Below are 23,003 nucleotides of genomic sequence, written 5' to 3'. Positions count from 1 at the left end.
GACTGAGAAAAGTCGTCTTGTCAAAATGTCGACTCAATGCTCTGCTTAATACTTATCAGGCAGCACTGCACAAGCTACGCTAGTGCGGTCATTGAAATCTCACTCTACCCATTTCGCAGTGTCACTGTTTTCGATTTGCAGTGCTCTCTACAGAAAAATTGCTTCACCTAACAACTACGACTTGCGGGAGTTACACTATGTCAAGTTGCACATTTATGTGCACCTTTGCAATTCTAGTGTGCCATGTACTATGTTTTGGTCCCGAGCGCAAGCGATGTGCTTTTTTGTTTGTTACGACCACATGGAGCCACTAGACAACGAAACATCGCATGCGTGATAGTAAAAGTGCAAGTTTGGCTTCCCTTTAACTTGACTTATATACATAATTCAATTTAAAAAAAAAGTTTTTCTTCAATGCTTTCCTGTTGGCTTCATGTGGTTGTTTAATTAAGCCCCTCACATATGCTTTATGTTCCCTCCTTGCTGTATATAATAAGCACTTGATTACACCAACCAGCAGCCCATGCACCGATTTGTATTCGACGTCACTCTGACTCTTCTCAGTCCTGTTACTTATTCATTTTTATTTTTCAGCATACATATACATATGTTCCACCAATATTTTAAATGACGCTTATGTTCACTGTGTCAATATTTACCCTTTCACTATAGTCTAATTCCTAGGCATTCAGGAGACTGACCACATTGTTATCTACCTCTGGATGTATACTCTGACACTATAACAAGATATGCACGTACATGTATAACTGTGACTCAGCAGCATTTTTGCATGCTACCAAAGAAGCACTTGCAGCACCCTCCGGCTGCTTTCAGCTTACACTGTCACATTTACCAATTCCCACTGAACATTTTCACCTCCCTTAACCAGCTTTCAATGGGTCCAGCAGAACAGTTGTCGTCTGCTACAAGCGCTCGCACAGGGAGCCGCTTGGCAAGGAAGAGGATGATGTTGCCATAGAACAAACAATATAAATGCAACATAACAGTTATTTAACCCTTTCAGTGTCACTGACGTACCGGTATGTTTACGCGTTTCAGTCACGCCGTGCCACTGGCATCAGATGGGATGTGAGGACCATATCAAGAGAGCATCTGCCATTATCTGTGTCATTTTTGCCCTTCTGAACAACCAAAAATAAACCGCTGTGTTAATTTTTTAATATCTGAGGGGGGAAAAAAGAAGACGCTGGAGGTGTGTCACCTTCGAGAAAACCCAACATCGAGAGGGTTAATATCTATAATGGATGCATTAATGATGCACTAGGACATAGTTGAATGTGAGCCCTCCATTTCTACTACAGCAGCAAAACAATGACTGTTTCTGTGAATCAATGCTGGTAATGACAAAAAACTGTCATACTCACAGGCTTCTCTTCGGCAGCCCTGAATACGAAATTCTTTGTGGTCACTGAACCTTCTACCTCGGTTGGAGCAGCACCCTTGATGCGTTCGGCAATGCGGCCGAGGACTCCAGAGTCTAGCTTCAGGAAAGAACCACACATTGCCTGGGAACAAAGAGAAATTGTGCCGTAAAATTAGCAAGATCCTGCTTGCATGCTGCCACTGGAACTTTTGCAGTGACAGCTGTTCGAAACTGGGTTTCTTGTGTACAGCTGTCCTTTTCACTATGCCAATGACCGCTGTCGTTGTCATCAAGTCATTATCATTATTGTGATGTCGTTAGGTCATCTCCTCATTTTCAGCTTGAACCTTGCCATAGGGCTAAGAAAAAAAAAATATGTATATACATTTTTTGCCCACCACATTTTTTTTTTTGTTGCTTTAACGGCAACGTGCAACTGAGACTTGGACTAGTTAACCACAGCACTATGGTATGGTGTGATGAACTTTATTCACATCCTGAAGATCAACCCTTAGGTTGACGCAGGCGGCTCCCACGTCGGGACAGTAATGTTTAACCTTACCGCCGTATCGTGGACCTTCTGGACAACCTGCACTTGATCTAAAAGAACTCCACTGTGAAGGACTCGTCGCCACCAGTGTCTGAGCATTTATTTTGGAGACAAGGAAGAGATTTCAGACAAGGAAGACATTGTGCGCATGGCAAAAAAAAAAAGTTATGCTTGAGAAAAATGGCACTGTCCTCAATGAGAGACTGCTAGTGCGGCAGCGGGTACAGAGCTGCTGGAAGTGTCGAAGCCTGCTTCCTTTCTTTCTTTCCTTTTTTTTTCTTTGCTAAGCCTCTTCCAACTGATTTTAGCAAAGCAATATTGCTAAGTACTGCGTCTCAACTTCCGAATCCGGACTAGGCACATTACAAAGAGGGCAGCAACGAAATGAAATTGGAGCTGAGGGAACATCAGATCAGTGCATGTGAACATCTGAGGCCACCATTGTGGTCTGACCTGTGTACCTCTGTGAGTGGCTGTTTATGATGCACAATGGCTACTGCCATTGAAGGACTTACATTACATGTCTATGCAAGAGACTATTTTCAAGTTAAGCATTTTTTACTACTTCCTTTAGTGCTTTGTGTCGTTGTCAGGGTAGCGTTGTGTCATTAATGCACAGCACAGAGTTCAGGCCCGAAGACTGAAAATTTGTGAGATTAGCTTATTGTTACACTCATCATTATCATCATACATCAGACTATTAACATCAGATTTCAGTATGCAAAGCCTGTCCCAGGAATCTCTAATTTAACCGTGTTGTGTCAGCTGTTTCCATCTTATGCCTGCAAAAATTTAAAAATGTAATCACACCACCGAGTTCTTGGCCATCCTCGACTACACATCCCTTCCCTTTACACCAATTCTGTTACTCTGGTAACTCTCCAATGCATCACATGGCTCAGACCAACTAAGTTTTTAAGTCTAAGTTTTTTTAAGTTTAAGTCTAAGTCTTTAAGTTTAACTGCTGGGTGGGTGAGGTATTTGAGGATGTAATGATGACTTCACAAATAGCTCCACTGCTAATCCATTGCTTTACTGCTACTCCTTACACAAATCGATGCTCACTGAACAAAGTACACAGAGAGGTATGAAAAAACTGTGACACTTACCCCTTTCTTGGCTGCTGGTTTATTGCTAAACTTCAAGTCCTGCTTTGCTATTGCTGCAGAAAGAGAAAGAAAGGGGGAAGGGGAAGAGACATAAATGTCACAAACAGCAGAAAACTCCAGCCAAATTAACGGAGTAGTGTAGAGAAACAGAACGGAATATAACCAGGATGTTAGTCAAAGCAACTGGATCACCTGTAGGGGCTCTTAGCAACGATTCCTGCTCGGAGAAGGATGCACTGTCGGGAGTGTCCGGGCTCTCCGTGGACTCCTGAAACAAGAAAACCAATTACAGTGCCTGTTGCCACAGGAGATACATTGAAGATATGACACACTCCCTGGTAACTCAGTGACATTTTTTTAAAGGAACAAACGCAGCCCCATTCTTCATGATAACGGTAATAGACAACGATTGGTTGACAAGATTTAACGTGTCAAATGAACACAAGGGCTACGGAGATGCTATGGTTGGAGGAAAATCCATGATGTCGGGGATAGCAGGTGCGGGAAGTCCGAGGTAGTGTTGGCACCCGTCATTAGGCTTTATTGCATCATTTATGGCTTGCCAAATCTCTTCTTATGGTAAGAATGGCTTTTTTGTTATTTTAGAAGTGCACCGTATGTATTCGAATGTAACGCAAGGTTCCAGCGATCCAGATTTTGGATGGCAGGGCAAATTGTTGCAACTAATAAACCTTGGCAGGGAGGCAGTACCATATTTTTTGCGCGTATAACCTGCACTGAGAATTCAAACTATTTAACAGTAAAGGTTGGTTGCAGATTATATTTGGATTTCACCTTGAGGTGAGACTGTGGTAGCACGAATTTCTCCTTCTGGTGTGACTTCACAGCAGCACAGTGTGCACTGCCATAAAGCCATACCATAAGGCAATATTCACGCTGCCATGAAGTCACATCTTAAGGTGAAATCTGCATATAACCCGCACCGAGTATCCCTATTATTCCAGGTGCTTGCGATTATTCGGTATTTTGGGCAATCCATCAGCTACACTATATCGCCTTATATTAGTGTGCATACTTCAGTTCTTATAAATACAGTAATTGACTAATAGAGGTAAAATAAAATTTTCTCTTAAATGTCTGTTTAATATGCACCAAAAGACGACCCACAGTTGGTTCTGTGTTTCTACCGCCATTGGAACGCAGACGTAGAGGCTGAGAATTGAACCCACAACCTTGTGATTATAGCAGAACGCCACTGCAATTGAGCCACTGTGGTGGGTTATAAGTATAAGCACGTATACAGTGTTCCCTCTATAGGCCTTGCGTGACATTTTATGTGCCGTGGTTTATTTGTCACTAACAGTGCTGTGCACATGACAAGTTCTGTCACTAATCTTGGCAGCAAGGCTCCTGTAACACTTGTTGGTACTCTGAGGCATGAAAAAAACTATGTCCCTCACTATCTCTTGAGCTTTGCAGCAACAAATGAATAACATTTGTTGCTGAATAACGTAAATAGAGAGCAACATTGATTGACTATGTGAAGTGGGGGCCTGAATGAGTGAGTGAGTGGCTTATGGACTCGCTGACCAATTGATTATCAGATTGAGCGGATCTGAGGAAGTCGATTTTTTGCTAGTAATAACCACATTTAGAAAACAGACAATGAAGCCACAGAAAAAGTAGCAGAAATATAATTGTTATGTTTAATTCAAATGAAGAAACAACAATAATAAGGAATACGGAAATGAAAGTGGATGAAGAAACAACCTGCATGTGGCAATCATCTGATTGTGTTTAATGTTCCATCCCAAAGCGACAACCGAGCTAGGAGAGACAACATGGTGTAGGGATCCGCATTAATGTTCACCACGTGGAGTTCATAAATGTGCACCTGAGTCTGAGCACTCCTCCCAATGGAATACAACCACAGTGGTTGGGAAAATGAACCCACGATCCTGAGCTCTGCCTCTGAGTCTTTCGACAGAGACAGCGCCACGAGTTCATTGCACAAAATTGTGTGGAATGCAGGCTTGCACAATGGCAATCACCGAGATGTGAAATAACAAAACCTTGTGATGCATAGAAAGGTCAGACAAAGACTGTGACCCCGCACCTGCTCCTGCAGCCAGCGTCTTCGCTCCAACCGCTGCAGGCGCCATGTTGCATCTGCCTCCTGTTCCGTCTCGATGTGCGCCTCTTCTTCACCGTCTGAACCAGGTCGCTGGTCCAGGTCATCAGTGCCTGTGGGTGTAGAGGCACATTTTTTCACTAACCCACATATTACATACACGGCTCGTTATGCCTTCATTAGCTTGCAAAAATACAAGTGGCTGGCAGTACAACCATGCTGACTCGCAACACAATTTTGAAACTATATCAGCTTTTTAGATGTTGTGACTCTTGGAACATATTAATAAATGACACAATCAGTTACGCTGAATTTCAAGTGGCTTTATAGGTAGTCTCCTGTACTGGCCAATTTGTAGAGGTCTTATGTGCTTTGTTTTCCTTCGTGTGTTCTTGTTTCCTGAACTCACACGACAGACAGATTATTACTAAATGAGACTAGAGGTACAGATTTATGCTAACAGTGACAATGGAAAAAAATGTTCTTGTTTATTTTTTCGGCTTTACACTTGGACTAGCTTACATCTAAATATATATTCAATATAAAGAAGGGAAGAAAAGGAAAACATGCAAGCAATTAAGAAACTAAGCAAGGAGATAAAATGTGCTTTGCTTGTAGAGAAGACAACATCAGATATTTATTTGTCTTAATAAAGTTTGATACGTGCTGCCCGCCAAGAGTGAAGGCATGATTTAGAAAAAACAAGAAATGCAGCCAGCTGTACAGAATAGAAACAATGAGAAAATACAAAAATGGAAAACACAAGTTACTTTACAAGATACAAGGCTGTAACAAGATCAGCAAACCAGTGCCACTAAGTAGGTCTGTATTAATATTTAAGGACACACAGTATCCAACATAAAAGCAGTAATCTGGCACAACTTGGCCAGCATATATTTCCGACTTTGTGTGTGTGTGTATCCAATAGCAATTATGCGAACACTTCAGCTGCCCTCACTGCATCATATCCCTGCCATCTGCAGCCTGATTTGGGTAGTGAAACAGACAGCTGAACTGGTGCACCGCTATCACCCATGCACAGTGTTCCTCTGTTGCACACAACAGCGCTATGCTGGGTCACTGGCACATGAATGCAAGATTTAAATAGGTGCTTTGCAACACAGGTAACACTTCACAAGACGCTGGCTGCAGCATGTCTGATGCTATAACCGTAGGTTTAGGCAATGTGAATACATCAGCATGTCTCTTGTCTCGTTACACGGTGAAGCTGTAGACCACCTGTCTTAGATGTCGATACTTGAAAGCCTCCACATGGCATTAACCATGGCATTAACCCATAGAGCTATAACCAACACGTATACCAAGCAGAATATCTCAGATCTACTGGGAAACTATCAATTGGCTTTGACAACCTTCCCCTGATAATTTCTGCCATCCGTTTCTTTTCTTTAACAGAAGCTGCAATTGGTTGAATGAAGGTGGCCAATACGCATTGAGAATGTGAAAATGTGCTCAAGTTTCAGCCGAAGCACTATGGTATGCGTACCTGAGTTTCGCCAACGAAACTGTCGCTGACGCCCCGCACCGTCGGAGTGGAGGTCACCATCTTCCAAGAGCAGCTCCTGGTAGATCTTCAACTCACGCTTGTCCTCATCGAGAAGCTGCTTGCTAAAGGACGATGCAGCAACTCAGAATAACAAGCTACAACACAATGCGCAGCAAGCAGACGCTGCAGAAGAAAATACAGGCACTCGCACAGAAACAAACTATGGGGATCAAGATGGACGGCCCTGCTATATTCCATTTTGTTTGCAATGTCATCGATCAAGCCAAAATCGGCACTCTTCCACGATGCAATGCCTGTATCGTCAATTTGACGAAAAGAAACTTTCCCAGCCAAGGAGTATGCTTTACATGCCTAAAACAAAAATCCAGCCAGAATAGAACAATTTACACATATAAAATTATATCTCAGAGTGTTCAATGGTGCAAGGCAATGCGCGAGCTATGAAAAATTGCATGCAGTCGTTTAACATGCATGGAAAGCTTGGCACATGAGTATTTTTTCATTCTGCTTTCATTGAAATGCAGCCAGTAACTGAACCTATGACCATTTCTCAGTGGCTATTTTTTGCTCAGCCGCAGAAATAGCGATTCAGCCACCACCTCTGGGTGAAGCAATTTGAGTTCTTACCAGAGCACACACTGCAAAGAGCATCTAATTTATAAAACAGCATGATTGATCATAAGCCTTTATGTGATTGGTCACACAGTGTTTATTATGGTAGAATTATAACGCAAAAGACATATCTGCATATGCACCCACACCCACACACGCAATCACTCTGAAAAGACCCCCCCCCCCCCCCCCCCCCCTTCAGACAGAGTGATTGAGCGTGTGGGTGCGTGCATGTATGCTGGTGTGGTTTTTGAGCTCTCATTTGTTTTACCATAATGAGTTACCAATACCAAGTTCTTCTAACACAGTGTCTAGAGAGCCTATTAAGTAAACATTATTAATGTTTCACCTTCAACAGTATCAATGGAACAATAAGGAAAGACTAAAAGGTAAGCAGGCACATGTATGCTTTCTTTCCACTACCGTTTCATGCCCTCAATGCGCTAAATGATTCACTTTGCAAAGACATTCAAGCGATGACTCACAAATGAAAGCGGCCAATTTCTTCCCGGATCTTGTCGGTGTCTTCTTTCTCATTCTCTGTGGCTATAAGGTCTGCCAGCACTCCTTCATCGTCATCCTCATCTTCACCGTCGCTTCCAACGTCACTTCCGGAAAGCTCGGCCTCGTCCTCAAAGAAGTCCTGCAACCTGAATCATGGATAAACGTTTTGCACTTCAGTTCCTGAGCCCAGCACAAACACAAAGCATGCATGAGCACTACGTCGTATCGACAACATAAGTCACACAGCTATTTCAGTAATGTAATGTGGCTGAACCATGTTATAATAAAGTCGCACCTCACAAGAATGAACATTCGTAATTTCCAATATTTGCTTGAAGCACATATTCGTTACAAGCTGATATCAGCGAGAAGCAAGCTAGATTTACTTTGACTGAATTATATTTTCATGATCAAGAAGGAACATGGGACCTAAAGGCCTCAGTCTTTTGTTAGTAGCAACCACATGACGCCAGCAGACAATAAAACCAAGAAAAGCAGAGGTGATATTAACTGACCTTTCTTTATTCGAGATGCAGAAATAATGAGGAAATAAAATTAGGGAAACAGGAGACTTCCCAGTATACAGACTTTGCCTGTAGGACATCCGAATCATGTACCAATGTCCACCCAGTGAACACACTTTGTCTTTAGGACATCTGAATCGTGTCCCAATGTCTATGCACCATTTCGAGGACAAATAGGACAAATAATCCTACCATGGATGTCCCAAGGATATAGGACATGGGCCTGTTTCAGACATTCAACTACGGATGCCCCAAGGTTATCCCATACGAACCTTTTCCAGCATACACGTGAATATTTGTCCTCCAACTGAGGCTTTATCTTTGAGTTTCCTCGTAACATAATAACGTTTTCTTGCATGTTCAAATTACAATGCGCAGCTGTCCTGTCTGCAGCTCATGTGTATGTCATACTTTACAAATTTTCAGACACAATTTAATTTGAGAACTTTAGTTCAATTAGCCACTTGCACCTGGCAGAAGGCCTAGAAGAATGAGCATGCTGCATTTCTGGTACATGTAACGTGTGCACACAGTGCACCTGTACTTGACGCGTGAGGGCTCCACCTATTGCATCTGCCACACAGCGTATGCTGTGACCGTATTGACATTATGGCAAACACTTTGCAAAAGGCCCTGGCATATATGTCTGTAAAATGTATGCAGCATGTCCCCATAAGGTCCCTTGCAGACATGCAAGGGATGTCCACAGACACGGAAAGCGCATCCAAATGGTTAGGGGAGGGACGTACACAGGACGTATTCAACACATCCCTAGGATATCCAATATCCTGGCAGTACATGTCCGTAGGATAGCCATAGGACGCCATTGTTCTCACTGGGTTTGGCCGCAGGTGGGCGCCGAACCCACATCTTGCGCCTTATGCTTGCGATGCTCTGCGATTGAGCTAAAGCGCCAGCTTTTGTGAAATCACGCCTGCTTACCAGAAATGTTCATACTAGCACCACTTTTGATATATCTGTCCCCAAACTCTGCTTAAAAAATGTGCTGAAGTTATCATTACAGTCGTCCCAAACTGCTAGATCGATGCTTTAGGCTTAACTGGAATGACTGTACTTCGTCGCACATTTTAGACGACTATCTCAAAAGCGATGCCAGTCTCAAAATTTGCATTAAGTAGTTGCGACCTCACCCCTGTTCGGTCTCAATTCTTCAACTGCAACGTGTTCTCTAAAGTGAACATTTAAATAAATGAATTAGAGAAACTTTTTGATCAGATTTTTGGGCACTGCATCTTGTCCTGCAAGTCGTGTCTGCCTGTTCATCCAGAAGCCACCTGAACAGGAAGAACTCATCTATAATGCTTCAAGTAGTTTTTGAAGAATTTGTTAGAACTAACGAAATAAATAAACGGCACCACCAGATATGTGCGAGAATGCAGCACTAAATAATTGCACTAAGAAAACTTACTTGAGCGCTGGTTGCTCTCTTGCCGCAGGAGTGCCTTCGACTTCACTGTCAGTTTCAACGTCCTCCTCATTTGGTTCATCAGGGCTGGCTTCAAGCATGTCATTGTCTTCTTCGTCTTCATCGATCTGATCAGCTTGAGCACTGCATCAAAAAGCCAGATAGCTACACAAAGCATACATACACAAAACAAGCGAGACATCCACAAATGCTGGACAACGGGCAGAAGCTTGTTGCAAGCAAAGTACTGCTGCATTCGCGAGAATCAAATCTGTTCTTCTTCAAGTTCCATTCCAAAACAGTGCATTGTGCTGTATCAGAACTGTAATACATATCTACACAAACAAAATCTACAAACAAAGAATAGCACTTTTAGATACTCTTTTTGCCTCTAGTACAATCGAATACTGGAATAAGTTGCGAAGTGGTCGTATTCAATCACAGGATTTTGTAAACGTTGTTGAAAATGTCTTCTAATGAACTATTTGTCATGTGTCCGTTGTATACAATTTGTCACTTGTAGAAACCAAAACTGTATAAAACGCATGTTTTCTTTTATAAGCGCTGGTTTGCTTTTACTGATTCATGACTGTTTATTGTTTATTTTATGTTTATTCCTGCTGCTGTATTACAAATTTAACAATATGCCACTTCTAGTCGTAACTGAACCCCCCCGCCCCCCCCCCTTACAATAATGCCTTTTGGGTGATATAGGTTTTTACAATATTAAATATAAACAAATAAATTGAAAAATCTAACAGTGGGGTTTTTAATGCCCCTATGCAATGCATGGGCGTTGAGGGGCACCACGGTGGGGGCCTTGGAATTAATTTAAACCAGCTGGGGTCTGGGGTTCTTTAGCGTGTACCAAAACATAAGTATGTACATGAGTGTTTTTGCATTACAAGGCGATACTGTATTGCCCAAGGCACCAGTGTCACCAGGCATCATTGGAGGAGAGCGAACCCTGAACGTCTATAGCAATATTCTGTAAGTGAAAGTCCTCGTATATCTTACGTGCTAAGTGGTACAATGTGATGTGTGGCAGTACAATGATGCCGGCAAGGCTGTGACTTCAACATAAGGTTGCACTGCTTGTGATCATTTAAGAGGAGCTCAGGTGAAACAAAAAGTAGAAGGGACCCTTTATTACAAGCGTCTGCACATGCTTTTTATCATTTTCAAAGCATTTTCTTTGGCTACTGCCCTCGGTATCAAGTACACGCATTCTATTTGCAAAAATACCAATTCTTTTTTTTTAAATTACTGTGAAGAGCAATTAGGAGTTAGAAAATGGCATGAATGGGTTTACACATTTGGAAAAAAAAAAACCTTGAACAATCCTCTTAAAATAAGGAAAAGAATATCATAGGTAGTGTAAAGAGTCAACCAAGTACTTATGTGGCTTCGAGTCGAGCACTCTTACTACAACTCCATATAAATGTTCTTCTCCAATCAACCGTTATAAGGTACGAAATGGGCTGAATGTGTCCATCACCCAATTGGCAGGGCTGTGTTGGAGTCTACATGCGGTAGTGTTCCTCACACAATGCTAAGCACGCTTTGCCAAGCACCGTGCTTCAAGTGAGAAATTCGCCTGCTTTCAAGAGCAGATGTTGCAAGAAGTCTTTCACTCATGGATTGGAGGATAGACAGCATACTGTTCACAATATTGGACCCTTTTCATGATTGTGAAACTAGCTTCCTAGCGAGGCAGTTTGCCAATGAAGCTAATCGTGGCGCAATTGCTTCTTACAATCAGTGGGTAAGACCACAGTTTGCTTGTCGTATGACATCAAAAATGAAGATGTGGAGCTGGCAGTTTGTTTTCATTTGAACCATGACTGGTGCAGCCATTAGTGGGACAAATGCACAATGTAGAAAAGTGAACCTGCGAATTAGGGTAAGAGTTTGAGTTAAGGGGATGAAAGGGTCACTGGAGTGTGCCATTCAATTTTCGTTTCTTTTCTTTTTCAGACCCCAAATATGTTTACTCCATGTTGACACATGTTTATGTAGGTACAGTAATGCAGTGCAAGCTACCAACTTTTCAACAATACAAACAATTAAAAGATGGTCTCATGCATTCATGCAACAGTAAGGGTGCTTACCGTGCTCCAAAGCTGCCAGAACATAAGCCAACCAACTCATCCATGTCTTGAGATGGATTAACAGGGGCAGGTGTGCTGCCGTCCCAGGGCTTAGTGTAATCCTCTGATGACGAGACACACAAGGAAGACACTTCAGAAAATTGTGAAGGGTGAGAAAAAGTACTGAAAACAGCAGCAGCTTCACCAGGCCTACCACCAAGACAACCTCCCTGCATAATTTTTGTCAGCTTGATATCTTTTTTTCCCCCTTTATTAAGCTATTAAAGCTCTCGATCAGATCGTCACCCATCTCTTGAAATTACTGACAAACAAGCAAAACTGAATTAATTTACATGAACACATGAATTAATCTAATAGGGCTGTCTGACGGTCTGATCCTGCAATTTTTCTTTATTTCATTGCCACCTTGGTTATTTTTGTGAAATATGGGGCCTAGCACATAAAACTTACTTAACACCTTTACTACAGTTGCAAAAGCATGCCCTCAGAATCATAACACTTTCCCATGTTCATCACCTTAGTTGCAATCTGTTTAATGACCTTTGTATCTATTATTTTAAGGTTTTAAAAAATCATAAGATCACTTGTTTAGTTCACAAAATACTCAGCACAAGCTTACTCTTACCCCTTACCCAACACCATATTTAGTCCCCTTACCCACCACCATATTTAACTTCACACGGGCAAACACCAGGCAAGCAAGTAACTTTAACTTTAATCTTCTTTATTTCAGCAATGTCTATGGGGAATGATTATTAGAGTTCTTTGGAGCTATAACTTGGAACACTGTGCCTGTGGAAATAAAAGCAAGGAGAGACTTTGACCTCGCATGTAAACGCTTCTTCATGTCTAAACAAATGTAATAACTCTTCCTTAGGAAATGAAGTTTTGTTAATGTAAACAATGTTCTTACTCCTCAAGTGAATATGTACATGGTTGCCCTATATTTTCTATATTGGACCAGGTATCAGCCACATCGGCTATTGGTCCAACTATAAGGCTCATTTTTTATTGATTGATCGCTAATCAGAAATTTAGTGGCGAATCACGCAGACACCAAGGGCAAAATGTGAATGTATTAGGGCCACAAAGCTTTCGTGCCAATGAAAACTGCTAATCCATCTTTACCATTGCACTGTCTCCAGTCTCAATGCACTGAGGCACTATATACAGTGACTTGGAGTGCTCGACCCTCGACCTTTTTCGTAATCTTACCTGAAAGCTGCCTTCGTAGAGACCTGCATGCTGTTAAGGCCCTGGAAGAGGTAACAAGGAAGTGTCAGTTGGCACTGCTCAATAGCACAGCCACAATTTCGAAAACACTCGTTGAAATAAATTGTACACTTGTCTCGGGCAACTCATGTCATCTGTTTTCATGAAGCATAACTGCAAGTTGGCCTAGTTGGACCAGATTAATTTTTAACAACACTTTGGGCGCAAAACAAACAGGGACGAAGAACGAAGAAGTGTTCGTCCTTGTGTTGCTCCTTTTCTTCGTCCCTGTTTGTTTTGTGCTCAAAGTATTTTGAAAAGTGAACTGTCTTCGTGGACACCATTTGGTTCCTATACAAGTCTTTCAGAGTTGGTGCTTTCAACAAGTTTTCAAACTTTGAAGTAAGAGCACCGGATATAACACTGCACTTTAGAAGCACAGTCATAAATGGAATTGCATACTTCAATGCCCTCACAGTTACCATGTTGTCTCTTGCAAGGCATTTCACGTAACAGCTTCAAAAACAGCAAGCACCATGCCACACAACACATGCATGTTATACCACATTGCAAGTACAAGGACAAGTACTTGCAAGGACAAGTACTTGTCCTGTTGCCCATTTTCTCTTGTCTTTTTTCGTGTCCGTATATTCATCATGAAAGGCAGTGAAATGTTTTGAGCAAATCCAAAATAACGGACATCTTGCAGATAAAAAAATGTGCCTGGAAGTTTAGGCACATTCCCTGGAAGTTTAGGCACATTCACCTAGCACATTAATTAAACACGAGCCTGCTCATAATATTTTTAATGCAAACTGTGTACTTAAAAGACCACGTGTAACCCATGTGCATGGGATGGTAAATGTCTAATTTCCTTATTAGCATACTTTAATTAACACCTAGCAGAAGCACGCATCTGGTTGTTAACAGATGTGATGCAAACTTCAGACCACGACCTCTGAGATTTTAAGCATGCTGTGGCTGCGACATGATCTGGGAGGTCATGCCCAGGTGCTGTGCTGGTTTTCAACATTCCGAGTTCTAGATTACATCTGGCGAAATGCGATGGTGAAATGTCTTTCTTTTTCTTTTCTTTAGTTTTGGTATCGAAAACATTTACTATTTTTGCAAGCTTCTTTTGTGATAGATCTATCATATTTCAGGCCCAGAATCTCGTACAAAGGCTACTTTACATCTTTGCTATCTGCAACTCGGCTTCTTATGCGGTCTAAAATTTTGCTGCAATAGGCCTTTAACAAACTGTTATCTTCAAGAGTGGAATTGCTTAAACAGCAACAGACCCGGCAGTTCCAGTCAAGGGAGAAAAAGCCAAGGACCGAGGTCTTGAAATAGTCGAGTACACTGGGCTCTCTTGAAAGCTGCTTGATGCAGAAGCATTTCCCTGCTGTGGAGTATTCTGCACAATTGCGCAACAGTACTGTTATTATTCACCACATAGTCTCAGAAAGAAAAAGAAAGTGTATGTAAACTCATGCAACTTTCTATTATACAGGCTGAACTGGCATTCTATGAAACTAAATGTGAAACAAACAAACAAAGAAACTTCTAAGTAATGTCGCAAGCACAATATTGTAAACCTCTTCAAAACTTATAACATCCTCCGTGATGCTTAGCATGGTCTCTGGCATGGATCTTGCACCATAACCAAGTTAGTTGAATCCGTTCACATCTTCTACTCTTGACTTAGGTTCACACAGCATTGACATTATTCCAAAGCTTCTGGCTCTGCCACATGCTGTAAACTTTTTAGTAAACATAGTCTCACACTGATACCCAACCTGCTGACTGTGTCAGTAGTCGTAATTTTATAGTTTCCTTTTCAATGTCCTCACTCATAATCATTATGTCCAGTTCAACTTCTGCAGCTCATCTGAAGCATGCACATTTTCTGGAGTACCTCAAGGCTGTGTGTATCTGACCCTGTGCTTTCCTGGCAATACTCAATATATTGATGTTGCTGGTAGGAAAGCCTCCGAAACGCTAGGCTATGCTACTGTTTGTTACTGTGAGCAGCTTCAAAGGAAACTAAACAACTAACTTATATCCTAACTGCCAACATTCAAAAGTACAATCTGCCTAGAAAAAAAGATAGTGGTACTTGTTTCTTCTGCCACTGCTCAACAGAAGATTTACGATTTAGCACTTCTTGGTCTCATCTAACCATCACAATGACGCCATATTGATTCCCTGAAACTTCTGTACTTTCTTCAACTCATCTCGCTGGGCTTTCTTGAACGAGTATTTTACCTATTCAAATATGCACACTATCTTTCCCTGGGCCTGTACAGTAATAAAATTTTAAAAACTGACAATATGTAGTCATTACCGTAACAAGGATTTCTGAATGTCAGATTGTCCTCCGTAATCTGCAATTTGAAATGCATTGCTGGTGTGCTTTCACTGTGATATGATGATGATGTGTGGAGGTTTATGGCGCAAGGGCCAGGTGTGGCCAAAGAGCGCCATGTCTGTGGTAATGAGTTTGCGGTGTAATTATGATTGCTATGAAATTGGTGTGAGGTGGCTGTAAAGAGGCCTTAAAATATACGCTCTAAAGTGCGTAAAATCTGTATGATAAAATTATGGCGATGACGTATGACTTGTACTACGAAAATTTAGATGCATATAAAAAGGATGATACGATGTGTAAAAATATAGAAGGTTATAAGATTGGCTGGAGCACTACTGCCTCCTTAGAGCCCTTGAAACGCAAGGGTCCAGAGGCATGTGCTATGCAACATAATTATCGTAGCGGCATCCTCTGGAAAGAGGATGCTCTACGAATGTAATGGGCTTATAACATGTAGGACAACGTCATTTAAGAAATTGAGGACTGCCTTAATATTAAAAAGGGGCTCTCTGCCAAGAAACATAGCCGGGTGAAGAGGAATGTGGTAACGGTATGCAAGAGGAAAATGTTTCTTTCTCTCCGCTTCGGCTTTCCGGCACTCCAGGAGGACGTGGAGGACGGTAAGCCTCTCCCCGCATCTACCACAGGTTGGAGGGTCACTTCCTGTGAGTAGAAAAGTGTGGGTGCCAAACGTGTGTCCTATTCTGAGACGACAGAATAAGACATCTGTTCGGCGTGATTTTGCTACAGAGGGCCAGAATCCTAACTGTGGTTTTATCACGTGGAGCTTATTATTTGTTTCCCCGTCCCACAGGCGTTGCCAGTGGTTCCGTAGTTTTCTTCGTAAGAGAGGCTTCAGGTCAGTAGCAGGGACCGCAGCGGTAAGAGTAGCTTGCGATGTAATTGATCTGGCCATTTGGTCTGCTAGAACATTTCCCTCAATACCTCTATGGCCAGGTACCCAGCATATAATGATATGCTGGTTAGATATGTATGCTCTGCAGAGAGCGGAGTAGAGCTCAACAAGTATAGGATTCTTGTGTTTAGAGAGTGAATTCAGGGCTTTTACGACGCTTAGAGAGTCTGTATATATGACTGTTTTTCGAAGTTTTGATTTCATTATATGCTTCACTGTCGACAATAGTGCATGGGCTTCTGCCGTAAATGTACTAGTTTCCGGGTGCAGCGCGCCGGATTCTGAAAAAGATGGGCCGGTGGCTGCGTAAGAAACCCCTGCATCCGACTTGGAAGCGTCCGTGTAAAACTCAGTGCAAGAGTACTTATACTGGAGTTCTAAAAGATGCATTTTAATATGTGCCTCTGGCGCATGTTTCCCGACATCTACAAATGACAAATCACAGTCTATGATCTGCCACTGCCAAGGCGGTAACAGTTTCGCTTGAGTCATAGGACAATGTTCAAGGAGGGGAACACCCATTTCCTCCATTAGGTTCCTCACACGCAAAGCAAACGGCTTCCTCATTGCAGGCCGGTTATGGAAGAGCGTAGCAGCGGCGGTATCGTTTGTGGTTGGATAACAAGGATGTTCAATGTTCGCTTGTACTCTCAGGAAATATGTGAAACTGCTATATGACCGTTGTAGATCAAGTGACCACTGATTTGACTCTACGTAGAGGCTCTGGATTGGACTGGTTCTGAAAGCGCCCGTCGCGAGACGGATACCCAAATGGTGGACGGGGTCTAGGATTTTTAATGCACTTGGTGTTGCAGAATTATAAATTATTGATCCGTAATCAAGGCGGGAGCGGACAAGACTGTTATATAAGTTCAAAAGACACTTTCGATCACTACCCCATGTTGTGCGTGACAGAAGCTTGAGAAGGTTCATTGTTTTCAAACATTTTATTTTCAGATTTTGAATATGGGGAATAAACGTGAGCTTTGAATCTAAAGTGATTCCCAGGAATTTATGTTGGCTGCTCACAGAGAGGTGGTCTCCCTTGATCATAATACTAGGCAGTGGTGCTACCCCCCTCTTGTTTGAGAAGAGTACGCAGGTACTTTTTTGGGTGTTTATTTTGAAGCCGTTCTCATCCGCCCATTTGGACAATTTGTTTATCCCAAGCTGCACTTGTCGTTCGCAGACAGCAATATTGCAAGATTTGAAACTTACTTGTACATCGTCAACATAAACGGAATAAAACATTGCCCGTGGAACGACTGTATGTAGGCTGTTCATTTTAACAATAAACAGTGTGCAACTAAGTACTCCCCCTTGCGGAACACCAGTTTCTTGGATGAATGATTTGGATAAGACATTACCAACCTTTACGCGAAAAGTGCGGTTAGACAGATAGCTTTCGATCGTGTTCAACATGTTCCCACAGACGCCCAACGCGGAAAGATCGCGGAGGATCCCATATCGCCACGTCGTGTCGTACGCTTTCTCTAAGTCCAGAAACACTGAAAGTAAAAACTGTTTATGAATGAAGGCATCTCTAATGTTTGCCTCAATGCGGACAAGGTGGTCTACTGTCGACCTTCCCTCTCGGAAACCGCATTGAAGGGGGTCTAGTTTATTGTTGCTCTCTAGGAAGCTGATTAATCGCCGGTTTACCATTTTTTCAAAAGCTTTGCACAGACAGCTTGTTAGCGCTATTGGCCTGTAGCTGCTGGCTAAGGCAGGATCTTTCCCTTGTTTAAGTATGGGAATTACTATAGCTTCTTTCCAGGACGATGGGATATACCCCGCCGCCCACATGGTATTAAAAAGAGATAGAAGTGTTTCCAGAGCTTCAGGGTGTAGGTGTCTAATCATTTCGTACATGATACGATCGCCACCTGGCGCCGAGTGGTTGCAAGAAGCCAGAGAGGCCTTAAGTTCTGCCAAAGTAAATGGACAATTGTAAGCATCACTCGATGAGCCTTTGCGGTTTATGGGATGCCGCTCCTCACGTTCTTTGTGTCTTAAAAATGTTTCTGTATAGTGCGATGCACTGGAGATATATTGAAAGTAGTCGCCTAGACAATCCGCCTGATTTTCCAGGCTATCACCTTGGCTACTTACTAACGGTAGGGGATGTGACTCCCGGCCTATTAACTTATTTACCCTATTCCATACTCTGGTTTCATCAGTGTACGAATTTATACTAGAGATGTACCTATCCCAGCTTTCTCTCTTTGCTCGTCGACGTGTTCTCCGGCCTTGTGACTTGACTTGTTTGAAATTAATAAGGTTTTCGGCGGTTGGACAATTTCGAAGCAATCTCCAGGCCTTATTTTGATTTTTCCGTGCTTTCCGACATTCGTCGTTCCACCATGGGATGCGACGTTTACTTGCCAAACCGTTAGTTTGCTTGATACATTTAGTTGCAGCGTCAATAATAAAACCTGTTAGATATGCCACAGCGTCGTCTATATTAAAACCAGCAATGTTATCTGCGCCTAAATGCGTCAGCTCTTGGAACAGTTCCCAGTTGGCTGAGTTCATGTTCCATTGCGGAAAATGTGGCGAGCATCCATCCTGCTTGGTTAGGTTTAAAATAATTGGAAAGTGGTCGCTCCCAAAGCAGTTCTTCAGAACAATCCACTCAATATACGGAATTAGTGTACTCGATACTATACTTAAGTCTATTGATGAGTACGTGTTATGTGCAACACTGTAGTACGTCGGCTCTTTCTTGTTAATTATACATGCTCCTGAGTAGGAGAGAAAATTTTCAATTAGGCGACCTCTCGCATCGCAACGAGAGTCTCCCCACAGAGTGTTATGTGCGTTGAAGTCGCCGACAACTATGTAAGGTGCCGGAAGTTCATCTATATAGTTTTGAAATTCTGTTTTGTGAAGTTGGTAATTTGGAGGAATGTATATGGAACTAATCGTGACTAGTTTGTTAAACAACACTCCTCGGACAGCAACTGCCTCTAGGGGCGTACGCAGTCTTAATTCCCGGCAAGCAACACTTTTGGCAACTATAATGGCCACACCCCCGGACGACACGACAGTGTCATCACGGTCTTTACGAAAAATAGCGTACTGTCGGAGAAAATTAGTTTGCGTATGTTTGAGGTGTGTTTCCTGAACACACAGCACTTTTGGAGTATACTTGTATAGGAGTTCTTTGATATCATCAAGATTATGCAGCAGACCTCTGACATTCCAGTGTATTATTTGCGTATCCATGTTGAATGTGGTTTATGTGCTGTGTGTTTAAGAAAGACGAGTTACCTCACGGAGCCCTTTGAGGGCGCCAAGATGCGGTGCTTTTCTTTTTGGGAGCTATTGCGAGAATCTCGCCGCTCCTTAGGCGCTAGCGGCGCCGTCTGGCTGGTTGTGTCCATCGCCTCGGAAGAGGTGCTGGACAAGCGCTCTTGCGAGCGCTGCGTTCGGGAAGAAGGCCTCGTCCCTGTGGAAGAGACCTTTGAGGCCACCTGCTCTAAGGTAGATGGCCCCTTCGGCTGGGCTGGCGTAGCAGCACTAGCTGCAGCCGCCGGGGGGGCGGGAGGCGTCACTGCCGCCTCACTGGGTGTGGGTCGGACAGTCGCCGGAGGCCGTTGTGGCGCTGCCCCCTGACGCGCCACATCGGCAAAGCTGCTCTTGGGCAGGTAGGAAACCCGCCTGCGCGCTTCTTTAAATGAAATATTCTCTTTAACTTTTATCGTCACGATTTCTTTTTCTTTTTTCCATGACGGGCACGAGCGCGAGTATGCGGCGTGCTCGCCATCACAGTTGACACAGTGTAGAGCGCTTTCGCAATTTTCAGAAGTATGATCTCCGCCACTACATTTAGCACATGTCTGCCGGCCTCGGCAGTTCTGGGAACTGTGTCCGAAACGCTGGCATTTAAAGCATCGAAGAGGATTTGGGACATAGGGTCTGACACGTAGCTTTACATAGCCTGCCTCGATTGTCTCGGGCAGGATGCTTGAGCCAAAAGTGAGTATAAGATGCTTTGTCTTGATTTCCTTACCGTCACGCCTTAGCATAATTCGCTTGACATTGATAACATTCTGTTCGGTCCAGCCTTCCATCAGTTCGGCTTCTGTCAGCTCCATCAGATCATCATCAGAGACAACACCACGGCTCGTATTCATAGTTCGGTGCGGTGATATAGTGACTGGAATTTCTCCAAATTTAACTAGGTTCGGAAGGCTTTCATGTTGCTTCGCATCGCGGAGTTCCAGAAGGAGATCTCCACTAGCCATCTTTGATGCCTTGTAACCTGCACCAAGTGCTTCGGTAAGACATTTTGACACAAGGAAAGGTGAAATCATTCTCATCGTCTTTTCAGGTTTGTCGGAATGGATGACGTGGAATCGGGGAAAGCTTTGTAGTCTGTTGCCAAAAAACTTAAAGACATCTTCGGTGCGCCCTCGTTTCTGAGGGCGATCAGGAAGCTTAGGGAAAGGAGTTTCCATGAGAATATATAAAAATTCGGCAACAGCGCCGACCACCCACCACGGAGCCCAACGAGGGGACGCGGCAGAGCTTGCGTACAAGTCTGCACGACGCCAGTCGTACGCCGTCACTATAACCGAATATGGTGTACCCAAGGTTGGATAGCCACACAGGGTTAACCCTTGCCGCCAGGAGAAAGGAAGCAAAAAGAAGAGAGAAGGAGACAGGAAAGGTCAAAAAGTTAGAGATAAAGACGAAGATTCGAGGAGGGAGAGACAGGAAAAGGCGACTGCCGATGTCCTCCAGGTGGGTCAGCCTGGAGGTGCCGTCTATGTGAAGCCGAGGCCGAAGAGGTGTGTTGCCTCCGCCGGGGGGCCTTAAAGGTCCAGACACCCAGCATCGGCTCAACCGCCAGGATCCCCTTTTCCCCAGACACGGCTAAGCCGCGCACGGCTACACGCGGGAGGGTCCAACCCTCGTGTGCTCGGGTACGTGGTGTCACAACACACCAAACGCCTGCTCACGCAGACGCCCCTGCGGGGTTTCACTGTGATAACCTTAGTTGAAGTCTGCAGTATGTAAATATGATTACATAGTTAAATACAACATAGAGTTGAATCCTGCCACAACAAAATTGGTGGGGCTCATAAGAAAATTTTGTTGTAGAATACAGTAGAGAAGAAAGTTAGAAGTAAGCATGAAACACGCAGTTTAATGGCACAGACAGAAAGCTTTAGTTGCAAAAAGCTGCAATTTTGGCCTGCTTGCATTTGCAGGAAAGCAGCAACGTGATGTAACTCTCACAAAGACTGTTGCATAGCTGTTGCCAACATAACATTTAGGAGCATTCAAAGACTGTGGATCCTTGTAGTTTAATTCGGTCATCAATATTTTCTTAGTGTCAGAACTCGCAAGGGTAGCTGTACAGTTTTTTTTTTTTTTTTGTCCCCTCTTTTTACGAAGTTTTGTGTTCAGGCTTGCTCTGTGAAAACAATGTTGAAACAAAAACATGATTGGTGCCTGTGACAGACTTTGTTGCGGTGGTTACTTTGGCACATTTATGGGACTCTAACAAAGAGTAAAGGAAACTTTTTGCACTGGAAATTTTGTTGAACCAGCATTCTTTATGTTGGAATTCGAGTGCAAACAACAACAGGGCTTTGTCAGTATGAGGCCCACAGTTGTCTGCTGGAATACCTACCTTCCAGCCAACTGCCTCGACATTTGCACTTCGTTTTCATCTGCTTATGCATCCATCGTACAGTGGTCCTCCTTTCATACTTTGCTTTCTTCCTTTATTATATATTCCTTAATCAATTTGGTCAATTTCCCTTTTAGGCAGTGTTCACCAACCTGTTCCTTTTACTTTGTGTTGTTAAGTGCTTCATCAACAAAAAACATAATGACACCACAACGACAACACTGTAATGATGAAACAACATCCATGATGATGACACAATAACAAAACACAACTACAAAACTAAAAGCAAGTGAATGACAGTTGTAAGTAGCTCATGAAAATACTCACAGTTTTTGACTGTGTCCGTGGAAGACCCGTAAGAGGGCTGAACAGCTCCGTTTCATCAGGCTGAAAACAGTGCACAGCACTGCTTTTCCGAATCAGGGGTGTTTGCGAATTCTTGTCACTGTTTGCCACTTGTGAGGAATCCAAGAAGCTTTCCATACCTTAAATGTGAATACAAATATGTGAGGAAATGTTCAACAAGTCAGGCATGCAAAGAGGCAGAGGCAATGGGTTCCCACACGGTTTAAATCTAAAAGTATATTCCTGTCTTGCCAATTTTGTCCTCTATGGGTTAAATGAAGGTAAGGGAAAAAAATTTCTTTTTCTCTGTACAGGCATGCGCAACACCAAATATAAGGTATCCGTATTAGCCTTAAAGTTGATTATGATGATTCAGCAGAGGAAGTGTAATGAAATCACATGACTGACACTGTAGTTGGCCTACAGTTGTTTTGAAGTTATTACAATAAAACATTGATTATATGAAACTTCCTAATCTATAACTATATAACTGCACGAAAGTGCTTTTTCTTGAGTTACACTGATTTTCATAGATTACATACTTATACAGCGCATATGGACAACAGGTGAAATGAGAACACCGGACTGTTGTTCACATATGCTGTGCAAGATACATAATTACGTCAAAGCAACTAGCCTGCCAGCATACCCTTATGATGTTCAAAGAGGTATACA

The 23,003-nt window shown here is 42.9% G+C and overlaps 1 protein-coding gene across 3 annotated transcripts in view; it reads right to left on the bottom strand.

The window, feature by feature from the left end:
• LOC126527229 (uncharacterized) overlaps positions 1-23,003 on the bottom strand; it is a 31,842-nt gene that overhangs the window by 582 nt on the left and 8,257 nt on the right. For all 3 annotated transcript variants that reach the window (XM_055068615.2, XM_055068616.2, XM_050174981.3), the window contains exons 7-17: positions 22,311-22,468; positions 14,354-14,469; positions 13,056-13,096; positions 11,841-11,943; positions 9,733-9,873; positions 7,761-7,925; positions 6,643-6,764; positions 5,121-5,248; positions 3,236-3,311; positions 3,044-3,096; positions 1,386-1,526 (exon numbers count right to left, since the gene is read on the bottom strand). In XM_055068615.2, coding sequence (XP_054924590.1) covers positions 1,386-1,526; positions 3,044-3,096; positions 3,236-3,311; positions 5,121-5,248; positions 6,643-6,764; positions 7,761-7,925; positions 9,733-9,873; positions 11,841-11,943; positions 13,056-13,096; positions 14,354-14,469; positions 22,311-22,468 — 1,244 coding nt within the window. The remainder of the gene's footprint in view (positions 1-1,385; positions 1,527-3,043; positions 3,097-3,235; positions 3,312-5,120; positions 5,249-6,642; positions 6,765-7,760; positions 7,926-9,732; positions 9,874-11,840; positions 11,944-13,055; positions 13,097-14,353; positions 14,470-22,310; positions 22,469-23,003) is intronic.

Source organism: Dermacentor andersoni, chromosome 9 (genome assembly GCF_023375885.2).
Source record: "Dermacentor andersoni chromosome 9, qqDerAnde1_hic_scaffold, whole genome shotgun sequence".
NCBI classification, from domain to species: Eukaryota; Metazoa; Arthropoda; class Arachnida; order Ixodida; family Ixodidae; genus Dermacentor; species Dermacentor andersoni.
Note: the sequence above shows the minus strand (reverse complement) of the source record. Positions and strands in the feature narration are given on the sequence as shown.